The 25085-nt window shown below is 42.0% G+C and overlaps 1 protein-coding gene across 3 annotated transcripts in view; it reads left to right on the plus strand.

The window, feature by feature from the left end:
* FAM193A (family with sequence similarity 193 member A) overlaps nucleotides 1–25085 on the plus strand; it is a 196838-nt gene that overhangs the window by 124288 nt on the left and 47465 nt on the right. For all 3 annotated transcript variants that reach the window (XM_032253969.1, XM_032253968.1, XM_032253967.1), the window contains exons 9-14: nucleotides 37–105; nucleotides 1483–1595; nucleotides 1737–1979; nucleotides 4423–4576; nucleotides 4685–4864; nucleotides 15141–15392. In XM_032253969.1, the coding sequence (XP_032109860.1) occupies nucleotides 37–105; nucleotides 1483–1595; nucleotides 1737–1979; nucleotides 4423–4576; nucleotides 4685–4864; nucleotides 15141–15392 (1011 nt within the window). The remainder of the gene's footprint in view (nucleotides 1–36; nucleotides 106–1482; nucleotides 1596–1736; nucleotides 1980–4422; nucleotides 4577–4684; nucleotides 4865–15140; nucleotides 15393–25085) is intronic.

Raw genomic sequence — 25085 nt, forward strand, 5'->3', positions numbered from 1 at the left:
TTTTTTTTTTTTTTTTCCCCTTTCCAAAAGAAAAAGAAAACCAAACAGCGCATGTTAACAGAAGACTGGGAGCTTTTTAAACAAAGACGATTCATTGAAGAACAGGTAAGCTTGTCAGTAAGAGAGCAATTAAAGGAAATAGAAATTTGTCCTGACAGAGCGAATAATTTCTTTACCCGTTGATGTGCTCTGTTAGAACAGCATTGGAGGATGACATCGGCACCTTCTGCCAGTGTTAAAAACTGCTCAAGACGGTGTTTTTATTTTCAAGATAAACTAATTTTGTTCACCTATTTCCTTATCTTTCAAATACTCCTCAAGAAAAACACATGTGTATTGGGTGGTCTCTATCCCACAGAAGCCCTGGGTATTTTACAAATGATATCGCCCTGAGCCCCCACGGTCCTCTGTGAGACAGGTGGTGCCAGCTGCAGTTTACATACGAGGGAGGGTAATGGGGTGGGGTTAAGGATGTCGCCTGATGTCCCAGTGCTGGGATGGGGGCCCAGCTTCCCTAGACAAAGCACTCACACTTTCAGACAGCACCAGGTGCCATGCCCTCAATGTGGCAGCTAGCAGATCTGGACTTTCCCTTCCTCATCTTCCTGGTGTTGCCTCCTCCAGGCAGGCTTGTGCTCCACCTTTGCCGGTACTATGTGGCAGAGCTCGCTGATGATGTCCTGTATCTGGTCTTGGGCCCTTGGCTTCATCTGGAAACTCAGCTTCCCCTGAGCTCCCATCCACATGCCACACCAACTCTCTTCCTGTTCTCTGACAATTCTCTCCATCTCCTTTACGAACTCCACTTTGTTGGCCTTTCTGTAAATAATGGTGGTTCCCTCGCCTTGACCCCATGCCTATCTCCACATTTGCATGCCCTTGGTCTCCTCTGGGCACCACAGGTATACAGGTGGCACCAGTGTTGGGCATGCTCCCCTCCTCCCTTTCCCCATTCTGCATGTGTCCTGTCCTTTTGAGTGGGCCTTCCAGCTGCCACCTGTCCCATTGCCAGAGTGGGACCAGAGTTCCTTAGTCTTTGAAATGCAGTTGTTCACCTTGTCTATTGGAAGTGGTGGCACCATTCCCTCAATAGCTTCCAGGCCCCACTCCTTGCCCTCCATGTGCCAGTCTCCATTCCTACAGCTCTGTTCCCAGTACCTTGCAAGTACCAAAAACGTGGCAGACAGGGTAAAGGCCGGGCCTCTGCAGCAGCCCTGCCTTCCAGGTGTCTGCTTCGAGGGCACCCAGCAGTATGTTTGTGGAAGACAGAAGCGTTTAGGGGTTCCTGGTAACTGAACCCTGTGCAATTCAGTCGCCACTTGCTGCCAACTCCAGGTCTGCTTCCCCTGTGTTCCTGGTCCTGTCCCACTGAGAAAGCAGTGCCCAGGAACATGACACATGTTAGCAGAATTACTGAAAAATAATAAGCTATGTCTCTGGGGAGGGTCTTAACAAAATTAAAGCATTTAAAATTTCCTCTAGTTAACCAGTAAGAAAGCAGTTACTGGTGAAAACAACTTCACGGACACCATGAGGCACATGTTGTCGTCCCGTCTGAGCATGCCTGACTGCCCCAACTGCAACTACAGGAGAAGGTAAGCCTGGGTGCTTGTGTTAGTGTGTCCGGCCCACAAGACCTTCACTGGGCTCCGCAGAGGCCCAGAACTGGCCCTTGGAGAGCATGGTCTAGCCTTCTGCATTGGCTGGCTTGGTAACTGTCCTTAATTCCTGATCAGATGTGCTTGTGATGACTGCAGCCTCTCACACATCCTCACTTGTGGTATCATGGACCCCCCTGTCACTGACGACATCCACATTCATCAGCTCCCACTGCAAGTGGATCCTGCTCCTGACTACCTTGCTGAGAGGAGCCCGCCCAGCGTGTCGTCTGCAAGCTCAGGGTCGGGCTCTAGCTCTCCCATCACGATTCAGCAGCATCCCCGGCTCATCCTCACAGACAGTGGCTCGGCACCAACTTTGTAAGTGTGACTTTGTGATAAAGTTTCAGAAATTTAAGTCTTCCAATAATGAGAAACACGTAAAATAACGTCCACGGAAGTCAGAAAGTCATTACTGTGCTTTTCATGCAGAGAACCCGGAGGTTTTTAAAGCAGCTTTAAAACATGAAATCAATAAACCCAAACTTTTAACATTGATTACCTGATAAAGTATGGTAAATTAATAAAGGCCAGTAAAGAAAAAACATGTTGGTATGTAGAGAAGTGTCTCTAATTCCGGCCTCATATCTCCTCCTTCTCCTGAAGGGTGACCAGTCCACTGTCCATCCTGCCTCATTATCAGCCCGGCACTCATGCTTGTTTCATATCTTGCTAAGAACTCAGGTGATTGCTTTAGCAATCCGCTGAGAGTTTCTGTTTTCCATGTTTCCCCATGATTAGAAGTACGTTTGGTATTAGCAAGGTGGCTGTGCAGCTGTCACCAGTTCATGTTGTAGTTGGCTGGTCCCAGATTTCTGCAGAAAGACCCCGTCATTTGGACAGGCTTCACATGCTAATCTCCGAAAGGGTTGCACATGAATGTATGTAGTTGCTAAAGTCAGCTTAGGTTTAGTTTATATGTATCGTAGAGCACACAGGCACCATGTTCTCTGTGGAGGTGCCCAGTGGGAGAGATTGTCGCTCCTGACCTTGGCCATGCAGTGTTCCTTGGATTACTCTGACAAACTGACTTGTGTTCATTCCCTCCATCTGGATTTCTCGTGGTGACTGATGTTCAGTCTTTCCATTTTCAGTTTGAGCTTGTTCTCAGACAAAATAATCCTGGAAGGACTGGTGTAAACTCACCCACTCTCTTCATACAAAGATTGCAGGCTGCTGTTTATTGCCTTAGAAACACTGTGTTCTCTCTAGAGCACAAGAAAGAATGTTAGACATTTTTGCAGCTGGTGTTATCCAACTTCTTACTGAAACATAGAAATTAAACATAAAGAGTCTAATGAAAATTTAAGATAGAAAATTTCATCCCTGTTCATTTGTCACAGCTGCTAATGCCAGTTAGGGGCTCTTGTGCCACATTTGGTAGTGGAAGAAATTGGCCATGAGAGCCTTTCTCCTTGGACCGGGACTGCCTACATCACTGCTTATGGGGAGCCCAGGTTCTGGGGGCATCTGGACCTTCAGCAACTTGTGGTCAATGTCTTCTAAATGTAAACTATGATTTGAAAATCTCCAGTGTCACCTTTTCATTAGTATTTCTTGGTGCCTTTTCTAAGTTGGTTAGAAAGAACAATGCAATGGTAGTCACTAGACTGCAGTGCTTCCTGGATCTTATGGGTTGGATCTTTATGAAGTATGAAACTATGGATGGCGAAGCCTCCTGCCATCAGATGGCTGAGTTGCTTCATTAGAACCTCAGTTTCCTCATCTGTAAATTGTGCCAGTGATCATCCTCAGGAGTAGGTGTGAGCGTTGGCCCAGGCAGTGCCTCAGGTGCAGTTGGCCTACAGGAAACCCTAGCATTCTGCACCTTGTTGGTGCTGTTTGTACTTTTCTCTGGTGAGCTCCAGCCTCTAGCATATTAATTTTAATGTGTTGAAAAGACACCTGAATTTGGTAGTCCTGGACACTCTTCATTTATTCTAGGACATGAGATCACAACGAGTTCCTAGGGTTTTGCCTTCTGGAGGTTGCTCTGCGCCCAGGCTGAAGATGGACTCAGTGGCATGTTTTGTGGACCTTGGAGCACCCTGTTTGCCCTGGGTTTGAACTCTGTGCCAGCTCTTTTAATGCATCAGAAGGTTATACATCCTAAGTGGTCTCTGTAGGCTAAAGCCTTGAAGTCTGTTTAGAATTAGTTTCAGTTCGTTTTTCATTTGCCTGTTGCTTAGATATCTTGCTAAAACTGATACTTAGTTATGACTATGAGTGACCAGGCCATGACTGGCCTTAAAGCCCAAAAAAAAAAAAAAAAATTAGTCTTTTGTTATGTTAAATGCCTTTAAAGTTTTGTTCACCTGGCTATTTTTGAAAATTTGGTGTTTAAAAAAGCAAACACTAAAAACCTAAGCATGGCCGTGAAGGATGCTGTATGGACATGGCTTAATTTTTTTTAAAATTGTGTTGGCTTGAAAGTAGCAGAGAGACTAGTTTTATACCAGTGTCCTTCAGGTCCAATGGCAATGTTATATCAATCAGTCTGCTTAAATTTTTGTGGTTTCCTTAATATTTTTACTTTGGGAGCTTTTTAAAAAAATTCTTCCAAATGGCACAGATGTTAATCTTCTAGGCATTTTTCTCATGTTCAGGTTACTAAGAAATATTAGTAGGATGAATGATACTTAACTAATACTCTTTGTGAATGAAAGCAGTGATCTGTCCAGGACATGTCTGTGCTTAGTGGGTCGTTTACTTACTGTCTGTCTCTATTGAATGACCTCACAGTGACCAGCTCTGCTTATGTCAGTTGTAGTGATGATGAAGATGTTGCACCATTGTCAGCCAAATTTGCTGATATTTATCCATTGAGTAATTATGATGATACCGAGGTCGTGGCCAACATGAATGGGATCCACAGCGAATTGAATGGTGGCGGGGAAAACATGGCCCTGAAGGATGAGGTATGGACATGACTTCTTCGTAGCAACAGTAATGACATAAAATGGTGGTCTGACATTTTGTATTACTCTGTTTTGAAAAGTACAAATTACAAAAGATTGTCTTTAAAGTCTCCTCAGATAAGCAGTACCAGTAGTAGTTCCTCAGAAGCTGAGGATGAAGAAGCAGACGGCGAGAGTAGTGGGGAGCCCCCAGGGGCCCCAAAGGAAGATGTAGTGTTGGGAAGCAGGAACCCCAGGACAGAGGAGAGCAAAGTGGACAGTCCACCTCCGTCCTACCCAACACAGCAGGTAGGACTTTGTTTTCTGTTTTGCCACGGACCTCTTTTTCTGTCTATATTTTTTATAAACATGAGCATTATTGAATACAGAATTATTCTGTTTCCCATAATTTCTGAAAGTTAGAACTGAAGAGAATCAAGGCATACTTAAAATCTTCATTTGAATCTTGTTTTTCTTGCTCAAATCTGTAATTATCAATCTTGATTTTGCAACATCCCACGGCAGCCCTATGGAGGCTTTTTTTGTTTGTATAGAGGCAGAGAGAGTTGTTTTTAAAATTAAAATAGTGGAATATTAAAATTTCAGGAAAGGTTAGTTTTTCCTGTTCATTGTCTGTTTTTCTGTTAATCAAAGGTGATGGTACCTATTAGCCTTTTTTCTCAGAATTTCATACAGAGATGCTTAATAAGCAGTTTTTGGCCGGGCACGGTGGCTCACGCCTATAATTCCAGCACTTTGGGAGGCCAGGGTGGGTGGATCACTTGAGGCCAGGAATCCAAGACCAGCCTGGCCAACATTGCAAAACCCTATCTCTACTAAAAATATAAAAATGAGCTGGGTGTGATGGCAGGCACCTGTAATCCCAGCTACTCGGGAGGCTGAGGCAGGAGAATTAATTGCTTCAACCCAGGAGGTAGAGGTTGCAGTGAGCTGAGATCACACCACTGTACTTCAGCCTGCATGACAGAGCGAGACTGTCTCTAATAATAATAATAATAATAATAATAATAATAAGCAGTTTTTAAACGAAAGAACAAATGAAGGTCAAGGTGTTTGGCTAATTTATTTTATTAGATAATATAAATGTAACATTCAAATGATAAAATTGATGTTGAAAGGTCTGCGTGGGAAATCTGACCACATTTCCTTCTCCATGTGTCCTTATCAAGGATCTGTGTACCCGCAGTCCCTAGTGCTAATAGATCATCAGTTTTATTTACTGTGTAAACACAAGTATTCTTTTCCTTTCTTAGGAAAAAGGCTATATACTATTGTGCATACTGTTCTGTACCTTGCTTTTCACTTAGTAATATATCCTGACAGCCTTTATCTGTCTGTAGAGTGTATTTCCCTACTTTATTCTGCTAGCCTCATTATATTCCATTATGTGGACATACTGTGGTTTCATTTTGCTTTGCTTTTCAGCCCTAAGTTGATAGCACTTATGTTGTTTCTCCCAGAAGAGGGTGGTGTCACAGTTTTGATTTCTGCTGATATCATAGATATAAAAAAATAAATGACTTGTGATATTTTCTGATGGTCTGTGGCATGTCAGGTTTTTTTTTTTTTTTTTTGAGATGCAGTTTCCACTCTTATTGCCCAGGCTAGAGTGCAGTGGCGCAATCTCGGCTCACTGTGACCTCCGCCTCCCAGGTTCAAGCTATTGTCCTGCCTCAGCCTTCTGAGTAGCTAGGATTACAGGAATGTGCCACCACACCTGGCTAGTTTTGTATTTTTTTTCTTTTTAGTAGAGACGGAGTTTCTCCATGTTGATCAGGCTGGTCTCAAACTCCTGACCTCAGGTGATCTGCCTGCCTCAGCCTCCTAAAGTGCTGGGATTACAGGTGTGAGCCACTGCGCCCAGCCAACATGTCAGTTTTTTTATGGTGTCTTTTGAAAAACAAAAGTTTTAGTTTTGATAAATTATTTTTTATCAGTTTTTTTTCTATGCATAATGTTTTTAATATCCAGGAAAACTTTGCCTAACACAAAACTATTTTCTTTTAGAAGATTTATAATTTTTTTTTTTTTTTTGAGACGGAGTTTCACTCATGTTACCCAGGCTGGAGTGCAATGGCGCGATCTCGGCTCACCGCAACCTCCGCCTCCTGGATTCAGGCAATTCTCCTGCCTCAGCCTCCTGAGTAGCTGGGATTACAGGCATGCACCACTATGCCCAGCTAATTTTTTGCATTTTTAGTAGAGACGGGGTTTCACCACGTTGACCAGGATGGTCTCGATCTCTTGACCTCGTGATCTACCCGCCTCGGCCTCCCAAAGTGCTGGGATTACAGGCTTGGGCCACCGCGCCTGGCCGAAGATTTATAATTTTAGTTCTTAGATTCTGTGGTTCATTTGACTCAGCATTTGCTTATTGTGAGGTGAGAGGATATAAATTCACCTTTTTTTGCATATGTGGATATTTAGTTGTCTCAGTACTGTTTGTCAGAAGTACCTATAGAATTGCCTTGGCCATTTATTGAAAATCAGTGGACTATAAATTTAATAGTTTATATTTGGACATTCCATTCTGTTCATTTGATCTGTGTGTCTGTCCTTATACCCATAGTGCATTTGACAGTTGCTTTATGGTAAGTTTAGGAAATAGGATAGGGTCTGCCCTCCAGCTTGGTACACCTTTTTCTCTCTTCTTTTTTTTTTTTTTTTTTTTTTTTTCAGTCAGGCTGGAATGCAGTGGTGTGATCTCACTGCAGCCTCTGCCTCCCGGGTTCAAGCGATTCTTCTCCTTCATCCTCCCTAGTAGCTGGAACTACAGGCGCATGCCACCATGCATGGCTAATTTTTGTATTAGTAGTAGAGTTAGGGTTTCACCATATTGGCCAGGCTGGTCTCGGTACCTCGTGGTCTGCCCACCTCAGCCTCCCAAAGTGCTGGGATTACAGGCATGAGCCACTGCACCCAACTGGTAGACCTTTTTCGACATCGTTTATGCTGCCCAAAGTTCTTTGCATTCCCATGTAAATTTGAGGATCTGCTTGTCAACTTCTACAAAAAGGCTGCTTGGATCTTGATAGGGATTGCATTGAATTCTTAAATATATATTTAGAATTCTCCAGCAAAGCTGGGCGTGGTGGCTCACACCTGTAATCCCAGCACTTTCGGAGGCCAAGGCAGGCGGATCACGAGGTCAAGAGATCGAGACCATCCTGACCAACATGTTGAAACCCCATCTCTACTAAAAATACAAAAATTAGCAGGGCATGGTGGCGCCAACCTATAGTCCCAACTACTCGGGAGGCTGAGGCAGGAGAATTGCTTGAACCAGGGAGGCGGAGGTTGCAGTGAGCCGAGATTGCATGACTGCAGTCCAGCCTGGCAACGGAACAAGACTCTCGTGTCTCAAAAAAAAGAAAAAAAGGAATTCTCCAGTAAAATTCTCTGGATATGGTTGTGGTCTTTTATTTGTGGGATGATACAGATCAGTTTAGGGAGAATGCAGTCCTAACAAAATTGAGTCTTTTAATCTATAAATATGTTGTATCTTTCCATTTATTTAAGTCATCTTTAATTTCTCTCAGCAGTTCTAAAAAATTCCCATCTTTGCGTCTGGAATATATAAGTATTATGTGTTTTCACTCACAGTAAAAGGTATTTTCTAATTTTGATTTCCAGTTGATCATTTGTAATATATAGAAATATAATTGATTTTTGTATATTGTTCTTGTGTTCTGCAGCTTTACTAAACTTGTTTTAGGATTGGGGTTTTTTAGATTACTTTGGGTTTTCTATGTATAAGATCATGTTGTCTGCAAATAGAGTTTTACTTCTTCCTTTCCAATCTGGATGCAATGCTTTTAATATCCTTTAATATCCTCTCTCTCCCTGTCCCTCTCTTTCCATCTCCCTCTGTTTTCCCCCTCTCCCCTCTTCCCCTCCCTCCTCTCCCCCTCCCCCTACCTCTTCTTCCCCCTCCCTCCTTCTCTCTTTCCCTCCCTCCCTCCCTCCCTCCCTTCCTGCCTTCCTGCCTTCCTGCCTTCCTGCCTTCCTGCCTTCCCACCTTCCCACCTTCCTGCCTTCCCTCTTTCCCTCCCTCAGGCTGGAGTGCACTGCTACAGTCATGCTCACTGCAGCCTCAAACTGCTGAGCTCAAGCAGTCTTCCCGTCTCAACCTACCAGGTAGCTAAGACTACAGGTGTATCACAACTACAGGCATGCATCACCATGCCCAGTTAAAAAAAAAATTTTTTTTTAGAGATAGGGTCTCACTATGTTGCCCAGGTTTGTCTTGAACTTCTGGCCTCAAGTGATCCTCCCATCTCAGCCTCCCAAAACTTTAGGATTACAGGTGTGAGGCACCACACACAGCCTGGATGTTTTTAATTTTTTATTCTTGCCTTACTGAGCTAGCCTAGACCCTTAGTATAGAAGTGTTGCCAGCAGACATCTTTGCCTTGTTCCCAATCTTAAGGGGAAAGCATTTAATCTTTGACCACTCTTTAAGTGTGATGTCAGCTGCAGGTTTTTCACAGATGCCCTTTATTGGGTTGAGGAAATTCTATGCTACCTCTAATTTCTTGAATTTTTTCATGATTTGAATATTGAATTGTATGTATGTTCAGTTTTTCTAATGCATTTTCTGCATGTATTGCAATCCTGTGGTTTTCGTTTTTTATTTTGTTACCGTGGTGAGTTGTATCAGTTGATTTAAGGATAAATCCCACTTGGTGGTGGTATATAATCCTTTTCATATGTTCCTGAGTTGGTTTGCTAATATTTTGTTAGGATTTCTGCAACTATGTTAATATTAATAAAACATACTGGTCTGTAATCTTCTGTCTTTGTGATGTTTTCTTCTTTGGTATCAGAATAATACTAGCTTCACAGGATGAGTTAGGAAGTGTTTCTTTCACCTCTGTTTTCTGAAGGAGTTTAAGATTTCTTAAATATTTGATAGAATTCACCAGCAAAATCCTGTGGGTCTGTTCTCTTTTTGCGGGAAGATCTGTAGTTACGGATTCAAGTTTTATTTGCTTGTAATTAATCTTTTCAAATTTTCTGTTTCTTTCTGAGTGAATTTTAATAATTTTTGTCTTTGTAGGAATTTACTCATTTCATCTAAGTTGTCTAATTTGTTGGCATAAAGTTATTCTATTCTGTTACAATCTTTTTTAATTCTGCAGTGTCTGCAGTGATGCTAATTCTTGATTTTGGTAATTTTATCTTCTTTTTAATGGCTTCAGTCACTTGGGCTAAAGATTTGTCAATTTCTCTTATTCTCTTTTCTATGTCATTGGTTTCTGTTCTGAAATTTCTTTCTATGTTCTTTGGGTTTAGCCTGCTCCTCTTTTCTAGTTTGTTGGAACAAAAGCTTAGATGACTGATTTTAGAGCTTCCAAATTTACTGAGACTTGTTTATGGCCTAACATATGGTTTATCTAGATCATGTTCTGTGTGTTCTTGAAAATTTTTATTTTGTTCTTGTTGTGTGGAGTGTTAAGTAAGTGAAAGTTCGGTCAAGTTGGTTGATGGCATTGTGAAGGTCTTCTGTATTGTCTTGGTCTATTCAGGCTGCCAAATAAGGACAGTAATCCCATTCCTGAGAGTAGAGCCTTCCAAAGTCCTCATCACCTACTACCACCACTTGGGAGGTTACGATAACCAACATAGGAATTTTGGAGGGGCACGAATACTCACATCATAGTATATATTCTTACTGATCGTCTGTCTGGTGATTATATCAGTTACTGAGAGAGGCATATTCAAGTTTAACTGTTGGATTATTTCCTTCTCCTTTCAGTTCTGCCTGGTTTTGGTTCATGCATTTTGGGGGTGATGTTGTTGAATTATTGTCGTATCTCCCTGATATATTGCCCCTTTCATCATTATGAAGTGCTGGTCTTGCCTTAAAGTCCATTTTATCTGTTATAGGGCCACTCCACCTTCTTGGGTTCCTGTGTGTATGTGTATTTTCTTATCCTTTTGCTTGCAGTTTCTTTGAATCTAAAATGTGTCTCACATCTTTTAGTTGGGCCTTGGGTTTTTATCCTATATATGTCAATATTGGCCTTTTTAAATATTAAAGAAAATTTTCAGTGTACCATTTTAATTCTTCCATTGATTTTTTTTTTCCCTTAGTGGCTGCTGTAAGGATTACAGTATGCATCTCTTGTGAATATTGGTATAAAAAATAAAACAAAAAGAAACAAAAATTAAAATACAACATGGATCTCTTTTTTTCTTAGAGACAGGGTCGTCCTCTATTACACAGGCTGGAATATGGTGGCATCGTCATAGCTCACTGCAGCCTCAAACTCCTAGGCTCAAGCAGTCTCCTGCCTTCCTGCCTCCTAAGTAAGCTGGGACTCCATAGTGTCCTATGCGGGTGTCACCATAACCTGCTAATTTTTTTAAATTTTAGTAGAGATAGTATCTCCGTATGTTACCCAAGCTGGTCTCAAACTCTTGGCCTCCAGTCATACTCCTGCCAGGAACTCCCAAAGTGCCAAGATTACACTTAGCCACTGTACCCAGCCACAATATGCTTTTTTTTTTTTTTTTTTGGATACGCTGTCTTGCTGTGTAGTGGTGCAGTCTTGTCTTACTGCAACCTCTATTTCCTGGGTTCAAATGATTCTCCTGCCTCGGCCACCCAAGTAGCTGGGGTACAGATGCGTACCACCACGCCCAGCTAATTTTTGTATTTTTAGTAGAGACAGTGTTTTGCCATGTTGACCAGGCTGGTCTTGAACTGGCCTCAAGTGATCTGCCTACCTCAGCCTCCCAAAGTGCTGGGATTACAGTGTGAGCTACTGCACCCAGCCACAATATCCATCTTAATTTATCACAATCTACTGCAGATGATTACTGACTTAATTCCAATAAAATATACAAGCATTGCTCCACAGCAGCTCATTTCCTTCGTCCTCCTTTGTACTATTATTATGCTATATATGTTTACATTTGTATATGTTGTAAATCAGTAATATAATTACTGCTTTATATAGCTTTATAACTTCTGGAGATAAGAGCAAATAAAAGAGAAAAATATATTTATACGGTGTTTTCTTTCTTTGTTTTTGAAACAAGAGTCACACTCTGTCACCCAAGCTGGAGTACCGTGGCGCGATCTTGGCTCAGTTCAACCTCCACCTCCCGGGTTCAAGTGATTCTCCTGTCTCAGCCTCCTGAGTAGTTGGGATCACAGGCGAGCACCACAACACCCGGCTAATTTTTGTATTTTTGGTAGAGATGACATTTCGCCATGGTGGCCAGGCTGGTCTCAAACGCTGAGCTCAGGTAATCTGCTCACCTTAGCCTACCAAAGTGCTGGGATTACAGGCGTGAGCCACCACGCCTGGCCTGTATTTATACAGTGTTTTCTGTTTGCTAGCTGGCTAGTCATTTCTGGCACTCTTATTTTAAATTATGCTGAATTTAAGTTACCATCTTGTTTTTACCTTTTAATATGTCTTATAGGACCAGTTTGTTAGCAGTTAATTCTCTGTCTTTATCTGTAAATGTCTTTATTTTGCCTTCATTTTAAAAAATAGGCCGGGTACAGTGACATACGCCTATAATCTTAGCACTTTGAGAGGCAGAGGTGGGTGGATCATTTGAGGTCAGGAGTTCAAGACCAGCCTGGCCAATGTGGTGAAACCCCATCTCTACTAAAAATACAAAAATTAGCTGGGCGTGGTGGCGGATGCCTGTAATCCCAGCTACTCAGGAAGCTGAGGCAGGAGAATGGCTTGAACCCGGGAGGTGGAGGTTGCAGTGAGCCAAGATGACGCCATTGCACTCCAACCTGGGCAACAAGAGCGAAACTCTGTCTCAAAAAAAATTTAAAAATAGATAGTGTGTGGTGGCTCACGCCTGTAATCCCAGCCCTTTGGGAGGCCAAGGTGGGTGGATCACTTGAGGTCAGGAGTTTGAGATCAGCCTGGCCAACATGGTGAAACCCCATCTCTACTAAAAATACTAAAATTAGGCAGGCATGATGGCAGGCGCCTGTTAATCCCAGCTACTTGGTAGACTGAGGAAGGAGAATTGCTTGAACCTGGGAGGCAGAGGTTGTGGTGAGCTGAGATCGTGCCACTGCAGTCTACCCTGGGTAAAAGAGTGAGACTCGGTCTCATAAATAAATAAATGGTTGTTTTTAGGATGAGCTTCAGATTCATAGCAGAGTTGAGTGAAAGGTACAGAGATATCCTATACCCAGTACCCCTACATAACAGCCTTCCCCACTATCAAATTCTACACCAGAGTGTTAAATTTGTTACAGTCATCAGGTGTCGGTTATCCTGGCAGCCAGGCTTTCTCAAGAAGGTGTGTTAGGTTGGTAGGGTCTGGGGTCCTCCTAGGGACTTGGCCTTGGGCTGCTGGAAACTTGAGGTGATCATTATGTGCCAGAGTTCTGCAGCTCTCAGTATCTCTTTGTTTTCATCCCTCTTAGGGTTTATTGAGCTTCTTGGATCTGTACGTAAATGTTCTCATCACATTTGGGAATTGGAATGTCCAGCTGTTATTCGTATGCTCTTCTTCGCCCCTACCCTGGGACTTGTTTCTGCACATGCTGGAGTGCTTGCTGCTCTCCCACAGGCCCCTGCGCATCTGCGTGCTTTCCCCTGTCTCTTCTTTGTTCTTAGAGAGATCAGTTCCATTGCTCTCCTTCAAGTTCACAGATGCGTTTTCTGCCATTTAAATTTGCTTTTGAGCCCCATTAGTGAAATTTTGGTTTAGCTATTATGCTCTTCACCTCTAGAATTTGTATTTTACAGTTTTTGTGTGTGTGTGTGTGTTTTTAATGGCAGTTTTCTATATGTTGAGTCTTTATTTTCATATTTTCCTTTAATTCTCTGAACATGTTATAACAGCTGCTTTGACATCTTTGTGTGCTAATTTAGTATCTGAACCCACTACTGTTAACTGTCGGACTATTTCCTGCATGTTGATCACACTTCTTTTTTTCCAGATAAGGTCTTGCTCCGTCACCCAGGCTGGAGTGCAGTGGCATGATCACAGCTCACTGGAGGCCTCGAGCCTCTAAGTCCCTAGGTCCTCCTGGGCTCAAACAGTCCTCCCACCTCAGCCCCCCAAGTAGCTGGGACTACAGGCACACCACATGCCTGAGTAGTTTTTTGTATTTTTTGTAGAGATAGGATTTTGCCGTAATACTGCCCAGCATGGTCTCAAACTCTTGGACTCAGGTGATCTGCCCAACTCCACCTCCCAAAGTGCTGGGATTATAGGTGTGAGCCACGCGCCTGGCCTAGTTCATAGTTTTCTTTGTGTGTCTCATAATTTTTTGTTGAAAACCAGACATTTTAAATAATGTAACAATTTTGCATTCTCATTTTTTCCTTTGAGAGTCCTTTGTTGTTTTTGTTTGTTTCTTTGTTTCTGTTATTTCCTGGGCTTAAGTTGCAGGATCTGTATCTCTCACATTATGTGGCTGCAGGCATCTCGGCTCACGTTTTCTCTTCTGCTTTTTAGCTTGACTTCTAGAGGTTTCCCCTCTGTCTGCCTGACTGGTTGACCAGCTGATGATTTGTGCAGGGGTAGCCCATGCACCTTGAATCCACAGGGGCTCCACTGTTGGCTGCCTGGTGAATGCACTCAGCCAGTTCCCAAGTCGGCTGTGTTGGCCCCTTCCTCCAGCCCCTGAGATCTTCTCAGTGCATGGACCATGGTCTCCTGGTCAGCCAGCAAGTTGTGGACAGCTTAAGAAGCCCTTCCGTGGCACTCTCATTCCAGGGTTCTCCCTATTAGATTTCTGTCTCCTCTGCCATTCACCCCAACTGGGACCCTCAGGCTCAAGCCAACAGAGCTGCAGGCTTCCCTGTTCATGCCCTTCTGAGTTCACTGCTTTTACTGCCTCACCAGGCTGCTGTTTTGGGCAGCAGGGTTGGTTTGCACTGGTATCCCTGCAGTCATAGAACTCGGGGGCCCACTGCTGACTGAGCCAGGGCTGGAGTACAGGTGCAGGAGATGGGAAGGGTCCCAGACAAGAAAGCCAGACTTGCTGTTCTTCCCTGAAGTGCTAGCTGATTTTTGTGGATAAATGTGTCTCAGTATTTTTCTTGGGCTGATTTCCAGAGCCTCAGAATGGTTGCCTTTGACAGTTGTGTTCAGTTTTACATTGCTCTGAGGGAAAGGAGCCACGGACCTCTTCACTCCACCGTAACCGGAAGTCCCATCTCTGCTTCGTTTTGGAGAATCTGTAACCATTTAGAAGCAGTGTGAGCCCAGTGGAGCAGAGCCATCCCCTCTCTACTCTATCGTCTTCACCAGTTCCCTTGTCCCTGCTCAGATGTGGGAAGTGAAATTTTCTGCGTTAGGCATAGGACGCAGAACCAGTGGCTCTACCTGAGTCTGTCTGTGGAATGAGGTATACCTTTCCTCTCTGTGCATCTCCTTCAGTCCCAGTCTCTTGGGGTCCCTCCTTTCCCTTGCATGGAAGGCCCTGGTCAACTCAGGGTGTCAGGAAAAGCCCTGCTACCTTTGTATTTGCTTTTTTACTACTTGGCAGAATGTGACTGACTTTAATTCATACCATTTTTTGTTTCACTAAATAATTAGGTACTTTTTTTTTCTTTCCTTTTAGGCTGAACAAGCTCCAAACACTTGTGAATGTCATGTTTGTAAACAAGAAGCTTCTGGACTGACACCATCTGCAATGACAGCCGGAGCCCTTCCTCCAGGCCATCAGTTCATGAGCCCAGAGAAGCCCACACACCCTGCACTGCACCTTTACCCCCACATCCATGGACATGTGCCTTTGCACACTGTTCCACACCTGCCACGCCCTCTCATCCACCCTACCTTGTATGCGACACCCCCCTTCACACACAGTAAGGTAAGTCGGGGCAGAAAGGGTCTGAGAGCGCACTCTTCACTGAGATCCCGCATAAGTATATACTCAAACAGAAATCTGTGAATTAGCAACTTGCATAGGACAGGGTCTGCTCTTGATAGGAAGGCCTGCCAAGTGTTTCCTTTCACCATAATCTCTTAAGCACTGTCATTTTGAACCTTTACAGTTATAACAGTCATTAAAAACAATTGTGAAGGTCATAGTTCCTTTATTCAGAATGAAATCGAACAGAAGGATTTTTCAGGTGAAATTTCTAACAGGTTAAACCTAGGGAGTACTTCACACAAGACCTCAGTTAACTAGTTGTGGTCCTCCAGGGACTTGCCCTTTTTCTTAATGTGATAGATGAGTCCTCTTACACTGGCTGGACTCTACAGGGTCTAAAATGACTGTTTTTTTAGTATGAAAATTAAGGCCTTGTAGAAATGCACAAGCCTAAATAAAGGAGGAGCCCTAATTGTGATGCCACAGAAAATCATAACGCCCTGCAGGTTATGGAGCACTGGGGAGGGGAGGGCACAGACAGGAGAAGCTGCCAGAAACCAGGTGTGAAAAGCCCATTTGGGAAGTGGAGTGAGGATCTAGAAATAAGTTGATTTTTATGCATTTCTTCTCAGAGAGCCTCAGGTGTATATTTAATATCATAGACTTTACAGTGAAATTTTTAGGCTGGTTTCATTCTTTGGACCTTAGCTTTGCCTTAGATAGCTTTGCCTCTCTAGCTGTTTTGAGCTTACCTTTACCAGAATGACTCACCGTAATTCTGATTTTTTTTTTTTTTTTTTTTTTTTTTTTTTTTTTTTTACTTTGTACCAGTTATTCTTGTCCAAGGGTGGCTCTAATCAATCAAAAATAGAATTTTCCGGGCGTGGTGGCTCACACCTGTAATCCCAGCACTTTGGGAGGCCGAGGTGGGCGGATCACCTGAGGTTGAGAGTTCAAGACCAGCCTGACCAACATGGAGAAACCCCATCTCTACTAAAATATACAAAATTAGCCAGGGGTGGTGGCGCATGGGCTGAGGCAGGAGAATCTCTTGAATCTGGGAGGCAGAAGTTGCAATGAGCCGAGATCGCGCCATTGCACTCCAGCCTGGGCAACAGGAGTGAAACTTCATCTCAAAAAAAAAAAAAAAAAAAGAGTACATATCCTTAGAAAATTTTTTAAAAATAGAATTTATTCCAAACTCTAATTTATTATTTAAAACAATGATTTTCAGTTGGAACAGAAATGGAGGAGGACGTGACATGGAATGAATTTTTTTCCAGACTACATGTGTGTTTTCTCCCCACTAGGGGTCACTATGAAGTGGGGTACATGTAGTCCGTAAGTGAGGTTTGTTGTCCCTTTGCTGGGGAGAAGTGTATTTGGAAGATTAACAGACACAGGTTTAGAATAGAGTATAATAAGTTTGTCACATCTATTAAAATTACTTGGCACAACCATCCAAATTCATGCTTAAATTTTGTTAGATTGAATATTGCTCAATTTGAACATGTAATATCTTAATAATAGAATGCTTTTTTAATAACATTTTTCAAGTATGTAATCAGAGCCACGCGATCTTCATGGTCTGCCTGGTTTGTAGTCTGATTTTCTCTGGGTGCATGTGTAAAGTTAGAAAGTTTTCCATTCCCTGTTGTTGCCTGAATAGAGCTCTATTACCTAGTTCCAAGAAAAGATTATAGAATATTCTGTTATAGGCCGGGCGCGGTGGCTCAAGCCTGTAATCCCAGCACTGTGGGAGGCCGAGGCAAGTGGATCACGAGGTCAAGAGATCGAGACCATCCTGGTCAACATGGTGAAACTCCGTCTCTACTAAAAATACAAAAAATTAGCTGGGCATGGTGGCATGTGCCTGTAATCCCAGCGACTCAGGAGGCTGGGGCAGGAGAATTGCCTGAACCCGGGAGACAGAGGTTGCGGTGAGCCGAGATCATGCCATTGCACTCCAGCCTGGGTAACAAGAGCGAAACTCCGTCTCAAAAAAAAAAAAAAGAATATTCTGTTATATATTTTTGTTGGTGGAAGCTATTTAAGAATTAGTTCCTAAAAGTACTCAAGTAAAATATTAAAATTGATTGTTACTAAAGACTGTGGGGACCCTTTGGTTAAAAACTGATTCTTTTCCCTGGCTTTTGGCCTTTTCTCAAGAAATTAGAGGTCTATATATGGGTAAAAGAAGAAATACCTATTTTAGGAGCATCATTTGTATCTAATATCTGTTCTTTTGATACTTGTTAAACTTTAATCTTACAGAAAATTGGAAAGATTTATGGATAAATAAGCAAATATGGAGGTCAAGCCATATGTGGTAGAGGTCGTATAGGAAATTTAGGAATTTATAACTAAACATTATTTCTACCACTTTAGCTAACTGAAGACTGTTCACTGATTCATTTAAAATATATTAGGTGGTGGCCATTTTTATATGGAAACATAAGGTACAATTATCAAAATATTTCATTTTCATCTGATATGAAAATGTTTGTTTCTGTAAACAAACTTGCATTGTCACTTACCAGATCTTACAAGATTAGTTTGTGTTGAGTTAGTTTGACCTAGTTGAATGCTGCAGCTACATCTGTGTCTAAATGCATAATGTGTTAACAGCCCTGAAGGAATACACCTTCAGAAAGCAAACGAGCTGTATCAGAATAGCACAAATTCCAGTGACATTAGAGGAAGTTTCTTAGAGATGATCAACAGGATTGTTCGGAATGTAGTCGGGAGGCAGAAGGCGGGTGCTGAATGTGGAGGGGCCTTGCACGCTTCCGACCTGCCGCTGTGTCTGCCTTTGCTCCTGCATTGCTGGGCCTTAGGGAGCTTCTGACCTGCCGCTGTGTCTGCCTTTGCTCCTGCATTGCTGGGCCTTAGGGAGCTTCTGACCTGCCGCTGTGTCTGCCTTTGCTTCTGCACTGCTGGGCCTTAGGGAGCTGCTGCTGTGCTGTAGTCACAGTTGTTGCCTTTGACATTGTGCCGTTGTGGTTGTAATTCTTTTAATTCGTATCTTCGGAATTGTGGGTAAATACTTAGTACCTAAAATGTTTAGCATGAATACTATGAAAAATTTATTTTCTGGCCTGTCATGGTAGCTCACGGCTGTAATCCCAGCATTTTGAGAGGCTGAGGTGGGAGGATCGCTTGAGCCTGGGAGTTCAAGACCAGCCTGGATGACGTAGTGAAACCCTGTTTCTAAAAAAAAAAAATTCTTGAAATGAAAAAAACTTGAAGACTAATTAATTTCTATTTTCAGGTTTTTTCATACCAGTGATATACTGAATTTATATATTGAGTAGAAGTTATTTAAAAGTTCAAAGTAATTGCTGATAAAAAATACAGTAATGGAATACTATATAAAATAAAATAAAAACTGTAAGTGCCAGGGAATTTAATTTCCAAATATTTCGGGATCTCGCAACTACTGTTTTGTCACTGATTTCTACTTATATTCTATTGTGATCTAAAAGTATACAGTGTATGATTTCTGTTTTTTTGAGTTTATTAAGGTTTGCTTATGGCCCAGAATTTCTGTCTTGGTGAATGTTCCATGTGAGCTTCAGAGGAGTGTATGTGTTCTGTTGTTGTGTGAAGTGGTCTTCAGATGTTCATGATGTCCAGTTGACTGATGGTGCTGTTGAGTCCTATCAGTCAGTAACTATGTTCTGATTCTCTGCCCGCCCAATCTGGTTTTTTTTTTTGTTTTGTTTTGTTTTGTTTTTGAGACGGAGTTTCCCTCTTGTTACCCAGGCTGGAGTACAATGGCACGATCTTGGCTCACCGCAACCTCCATGTCCTGGGTTCAAGCAATTCTCCTGCCTCAGCCTGCTGAGTAGCTGGGACTACAGGCCTGCGCCACCATGCCCAGCTCATTTTTGTATTTTTAGTAGAGATGGGGTTTCACCATGTTGACCAGGATGGTCTTGATCTCTTGACCTCGTGATCCACCCATGTTGGGCTCCCAAAGTGCTGGGATTATAGGCGTGAGCCACCGCGCCCGGCCTGTTCATTTCTGATAGAGGGCTGTTGGAGACTTCTACCGTGATACTGGATTCATTGGTTTTTCCTTGCACAGTTCTATCAGCTTTTGTCCTATAAAGTTTGATGCTCTGTCGTTAGCGGCACACACATTGAGGATTGTTACTGCTTCTTGGAGAATTGACCCTTTATCATTATGTAATGCTCCTCAGCACCACTGGTAGCTTCCCTTGCTCTGAAGCCTGCTCTGCCTGAAATTAATATAGGTCCTCCAGTTTTCTTTTGGTATATCTTCGTTCATTGCTTTACTTTTTGAAAGGATTTGTTTATTGTGGTAAAATACCTATAACATAAAATTTACAATCTTAACCATTTTTAAGTGTAGAATTCTGTGGTATTAAATAGATTTATAATGTTGTGCAACTATCATTCATCTCCATAACTCTTCTCATCTTGTAAAATTGGAAGTTTTTAACCCATTAAACAGTAGCTCCCCTTTCCCCCACCCCTGGGCACCCATCATTCTACTTTCTGTCTTTATGATTGTGACTACTCAAAGTACCTCATATACGTAGAATTGTACAGTATTTGTCTTTTTGTGCCTGGCTTATTTCACTTAGCATAATGTCCTCAAGGTTTATCCATGTTGTGGCATGTTGCAGAATTTCCTTCCTTTGTAAGGCTAAATACTACTCATCATGTGGCTGAATCCCAATTCGTGTCTCCATCAGTGAACTCTTGAGTTGTTTCCATACATTATCTACTGTGAACAGTGCTGCTGTAAACATGAGTGTACAAATGTTTCAGGACCCTTCTTTCAGTTATTTGGGGTGTATACCCAGAAGTGGAATTGCTAGGTCATATGGGGTAATTCTATTTTGAATTATATGAGGAACTGCCGTACTGTTTCCTACAGTGGCTGCACCATGTTACATTCCTACCAATGTGCACAAGGGTTTCAGTTTCTCCACATCCTCACTAACACTTGTTATTTTCTGTTTTGCTTTTTTAATAGTAACCATCCTAATAGATATAAGGTACTATCACATGGTAGGTTTTTTTTCTTGTATAGGTGACCGTAGACACATTGTAGTTTTGTTTTGCATTTTCATAACGTTTAGTAATGTTGAGCATCTTTTCATGTGCTTGTTGACCTTTGTATATCTTCTTTGGAGAAATATCTATTGAAGTTCTTGCTCATTTTTGAATCAGGCTTGTTGTTGTTGCATTTTAGTTCTCTCTGTAGTCTGGATATTAGTCCTTTATCAGATAGATGATTTGCAAGTATTTTCTCCCATTCTGTAGGCTCCCTTTTTACTCTGTTGGTAGTGTCTTTTGATGCACAACATTTAAAAATTTTCCATGCAGTCCGGTTTGTCTATTTATTCTTTGTTGCCTGTGCCTTTGGTGTTACATCCAAAAAATTATTGCCAGATCTAATGTTGTGAAGCTTTTGCCCTATGTTTTCTTCTAAGAGTTTTGTTCTTTCCTTACATTTAGGTCTGTGATCCATTTTGAAGTTCATTTTTATATATATGGTGTTAGGTAAGGGTCCAGCTTCATTCTTTTGCATGTGGAATGCACTGTTGTCACAGTACCATTTGTTAAAAAGACTGCCCTTTTCCTGTTGAAGGATGTTGCCATCCTTGTCAGAAATCGTTTGACCATATATGTGAGGTTTTGTTTCTGGGCTTTCTATTCTGTTCCATTGGCCTGTATGTCAGGCCAGTACCATACTGTTTTGACTGCTGTATCTTTGCAGTAAGTTTTGAAATCAGGAATTGTGAGTCCACCAGGTTTGGTGTTTGTTGTTGTTGTTGTTGTTGTTGAAGATTGTTTGGGTTATTCAGAATCCTATGAGATTCTGTATGAATTTAGGGTGAGTTTTTCTGTTTCTCAAAATTCATCATTGGGATTTTGATAGGGATTGCATTGAATCTGTAGATCACTTTGGGTAGTATGGACATTCTGACAATATTATCTTCTAATCAGTGAAGATTAGAAGATTAACATGGTATATGTTTTCATTTATTTTTGGTTTTTCAGTTTCTTAGAGCAGTGTTTTATAGTTTATGGTAGAACTCTTTCACTTCTTTGGTTAAGTTAATTCCTGTTGGTGTTTTGTTTTGGTTTTGGTGTTTTTTGAGACAGAGTCTCACTCTGTTGCCCACACTGAAGTGCAGTAGCACAATCTTGGCTCACTGCAACCTCCACCACCCAGGTTTAAGTGATTCTTCTGCCTCAGCCTCCTGAGTAGCTGGGATCACAGACACATGCTACCATGTCCTGCTAATTTTGTATTTTTAGTAGAAATGGGGTTTGGCCATATTGGCTAGGCTGGCCTCATACTCCTGGCTTCAAGTGATCCACTTGCCTCAGCTTCTCAAAGTGCTGGGATTACAGGCATGAGCCACCGTGCCTGGCCAGTTAATTCAATTCCTAAGTTGCTGTTATTTGAGGTGGAGTCTTGCTTTATTATGATGATTATTATTTTGAGGTGGAGTCTCGCTCTGTCACCCAAGCTGGAGTGCAGTGGCACAATCTTGGCTCACTGCAGCCTCTGTCCTCCCAGGTTCAAGTGATTCTCCTGCCTCAGCCTCCTGAGTAGCCGGGATTACAGGCACATGCTACAATGCCTGGCTAATTTTTGTATTTTTAGTAGAGACAGGGTTTCACCATGTTGGCCAGGCTGGTCTCGAACTCCTGACCTCAAGTGATTCACTCACCTTGGCCTCCCAAAGTGCTGAGATTACAGGCGTGAGCCACCATGCCCGGCCCTAAATTAGTATTTTGATGCTGTTGTGAATGGAATTGTGTTCATAATTTCCTTTTCCAACCATTGTTGGTGTATAGACATGCAGCTGATTTTCTAGTGCTGACTTTGTATCTTCCTACTTGGCTGAATTCATCTATTCTAACAGATTCGTGTGTGTGGAATATAGAGTTTTCTAGGTATAAAATCATATCATCTGTGAAGAGAAATAATTTTACTTCTTCGTTTCCAGTTTGGATGCCTTTTATTTCTTTTTCTTGCCTATTTGCTCTGACTGAAACTTCGAATACTGTGTTGTATAGAAGTGGTAAAAACATGTCTCATACTATGTTATATAGAAGTGGTAAAAGCATTTCTAATACTATGTTGAATAGAAGCGGTAAAAGCATCCTTGCCTTGTTACTGATACTCAAGGAACAGCTTTCATTCGTTCACCATTGTTTGCTGTGGGTTTTTCATATATGGCTTTTATTATATTTTGGTAGTTTTCCCTCTGTTACTAGTTTGTTGGGTGTTATTGTCATGGAACCGTTTTGAATTTTGTCAAATGCTGCTTCTGCACCAGTTGTGGTGATCTTTGGCTTTTTGCGGTCTGTTAATGTGGTATATTAACATTGATTACTTTTTATACATTGAATCATCCTTGCATTCTGGGAATAATTCCCACTTGATTATGGTGTATGAGTCTTTTAATATGCTGCTGAATTCAGTTTGCTAGTATTTTGTTGAGGATGTTTGCATGAATCTTCGTAAGTGTTACTCGTTGGTAGTTTTCTTACAGTGTCTTCGGTATGGGGATATGCTCAGGACATGAGTTAGAAAGTGTTTCCTCCTCTTAAGTTTGTTTTTTCTTTTTTTGAACCTTTGAGAAATATTGGTATTAATTCTGTAAATATTTGGTAGAATTGACCAGTGAAGCCATCATGTCTAGGGCTTTTCTTTATTGGGTGATTTTTTTTTATTTTATTATTTTTTTTATTTATTTTTTATTTATTTTTTTTTTTTTGAGACGGAGTTTCATTCATGTTACCCAGGCTGGAGTGCAATGGCGCGATCTCGGCTCACCGCAACCTCCGCCCCCCGGGTTCAGGCAATTCTCCTGCCTCAGCCTCCTGAGTAGCTGGGATTACAGGCACGCACCACCATGCCCAGCTAATTTTTTGTATTTTTAGTAGAGACGGGGTTTCACCATGTTGACCAGTATGGTCTCGATCTCTTGACCTGGTGATCCACCCGCCTCGGCCTCCCAAAGTGCTGGGATTACAGGCTTGAGCCACCGCGCCCGGCTTATTTTTTTATTTTTTTTTAGATGGAGACTCACTCTGTCACCCAGGCTGGAGTGCAGTGGTGTCATCTCCGCTCACAGCAACCTCCACTTCCCTGGTTTAAATGATTCCCCGGCCTCAGCCTCCCAAGTAGCTGGAACTACAGGCACATGCCACCACACCTAGCTAATTTTTGTATTTTTAGTAGAAATGGGGTTTCACCATGTTTGTCAGGCTGGTCTCAAACTCCTGACCTCAGGTGATCCACCCACCTCGGCCTCCCAGAAGCGCTGGGATGACATAATAGACATGAGCCACCATGGCCTATTGAGTGATTTTGTGACTACCAGTTCAATCTGCTTACTAGTTACAGGTCTGTTCAGACGTTTCTATTTCCTAATGATTTCATCTTGATAGGTTTTGTGTTTCTAGAAATTTTTTTATTTCATCTGTTTTATCCAGTGTGTTAGTGTACAGTTGTTCGTAATACTTTCTTTTTTTATTTTTCTTTGAAACAACATCTCCGTCACCCAGGCAGGAGTACAATGGCATGATCTAGCTCATTGCAGCCTCAAACTCTTGGCTCAGGCATTCCTCCTGCCGCAGCCTCCCAAGTAGCTTGGACTAGAGGCATGTGCCACCACTCCCAGCTAATATTTTTATTGTTTTGGAAGAGACAGGGTCTTACTATGTGCAAGGCAAGGATGCCTTTACCACTGTGTTCAACATAGTATTAGAAGTTTCAGTCAGAGCAAATAGGGAAGAAAAAGAAATAAAAGGCATCCAAACTGGAAAGGAAGAAGTAAAATTACTTGGAAGAGACAGGGTCTTACTATGTTGCCTAGTCTGGACTAAGGCAGTCCTACCACTCCTGGGCTAAGTCTGGACTTCTTGGCTGAGGCCGTCCTACCACCTCAGCCTCCCAAAGTGCTGGGATTATAGGTGTAAGTTAACCAAGCTCAGCCAGTACTATTTTATGCTACTTTTTATGTCTTCTTAATTTTAATTTAATTTCTTTTCTTTCTTTCTCTCACTCTTTTTTTTTAAGAGACAACCTTGCTCTGTTGCCCAGGCTGGATTTGCAGTAGCACCATCATAGCTCACTGCAGCCTCAAATGCTTGGGCTGTAATGATTCTCCTGCCTTAGCCTCCCAAGCAGCTGTGATTACAGCTGTGTGCCACCACTCCCAGCCCCTTTTATTTCTGTATAATCAAGAATAATATTCTCACTTTCATTTCTGATTTTAGTAATTTGAGTCTTTCTTTTTCTAAGTCCATCTCACTAAAGTTTTGTCAGTTTTGTTGCTCTTTTCAAAGAACTATAGTTTGGTTCATTGATTTCCCCCCCTGTTGTTTTTCTGTTCTCTATTTCATTTATCATTGATCTCTGCTCTAGTCTTTAGTATTACTTTTCTTCTGCCTGCTTTGGATTTAGTTTGTTCTTTTTCTTTTTTTTTTTTTTTTTTTTTTTAGAGATGGGGTTTCACCATGTTGGTCAGGCTGGTCTTGAACTCCCAACCTCAGGTGATCCGCCCGCCTTGGCCTCCAAAGTGCTTGGATTACAGGCATGAGCCACCACGCCCGGCCTAGTTTGTTCTTTTTCTAATCATTAAGATGTGAAGTTAGGGGTTTTTTTTGTTTGATTTTATTTGTTGTTGT

Source organism: Sapajus apella, unplaced genomic scaffold (genome assembly GCF_009761245.1).
Source record: "Sapajus apella isolate SASKATOON/1434 unplaced genomic scaffold, GSC_monkey_1.0 scaffold85, whole genome shotgun sequence".
In the NCBI taxonomy this organism is placed as follows: Eukaryota; Metazoa; Chordata; class Mammalia; order Primates; family Cebidae; genus Sapajus; species Sapajus apella.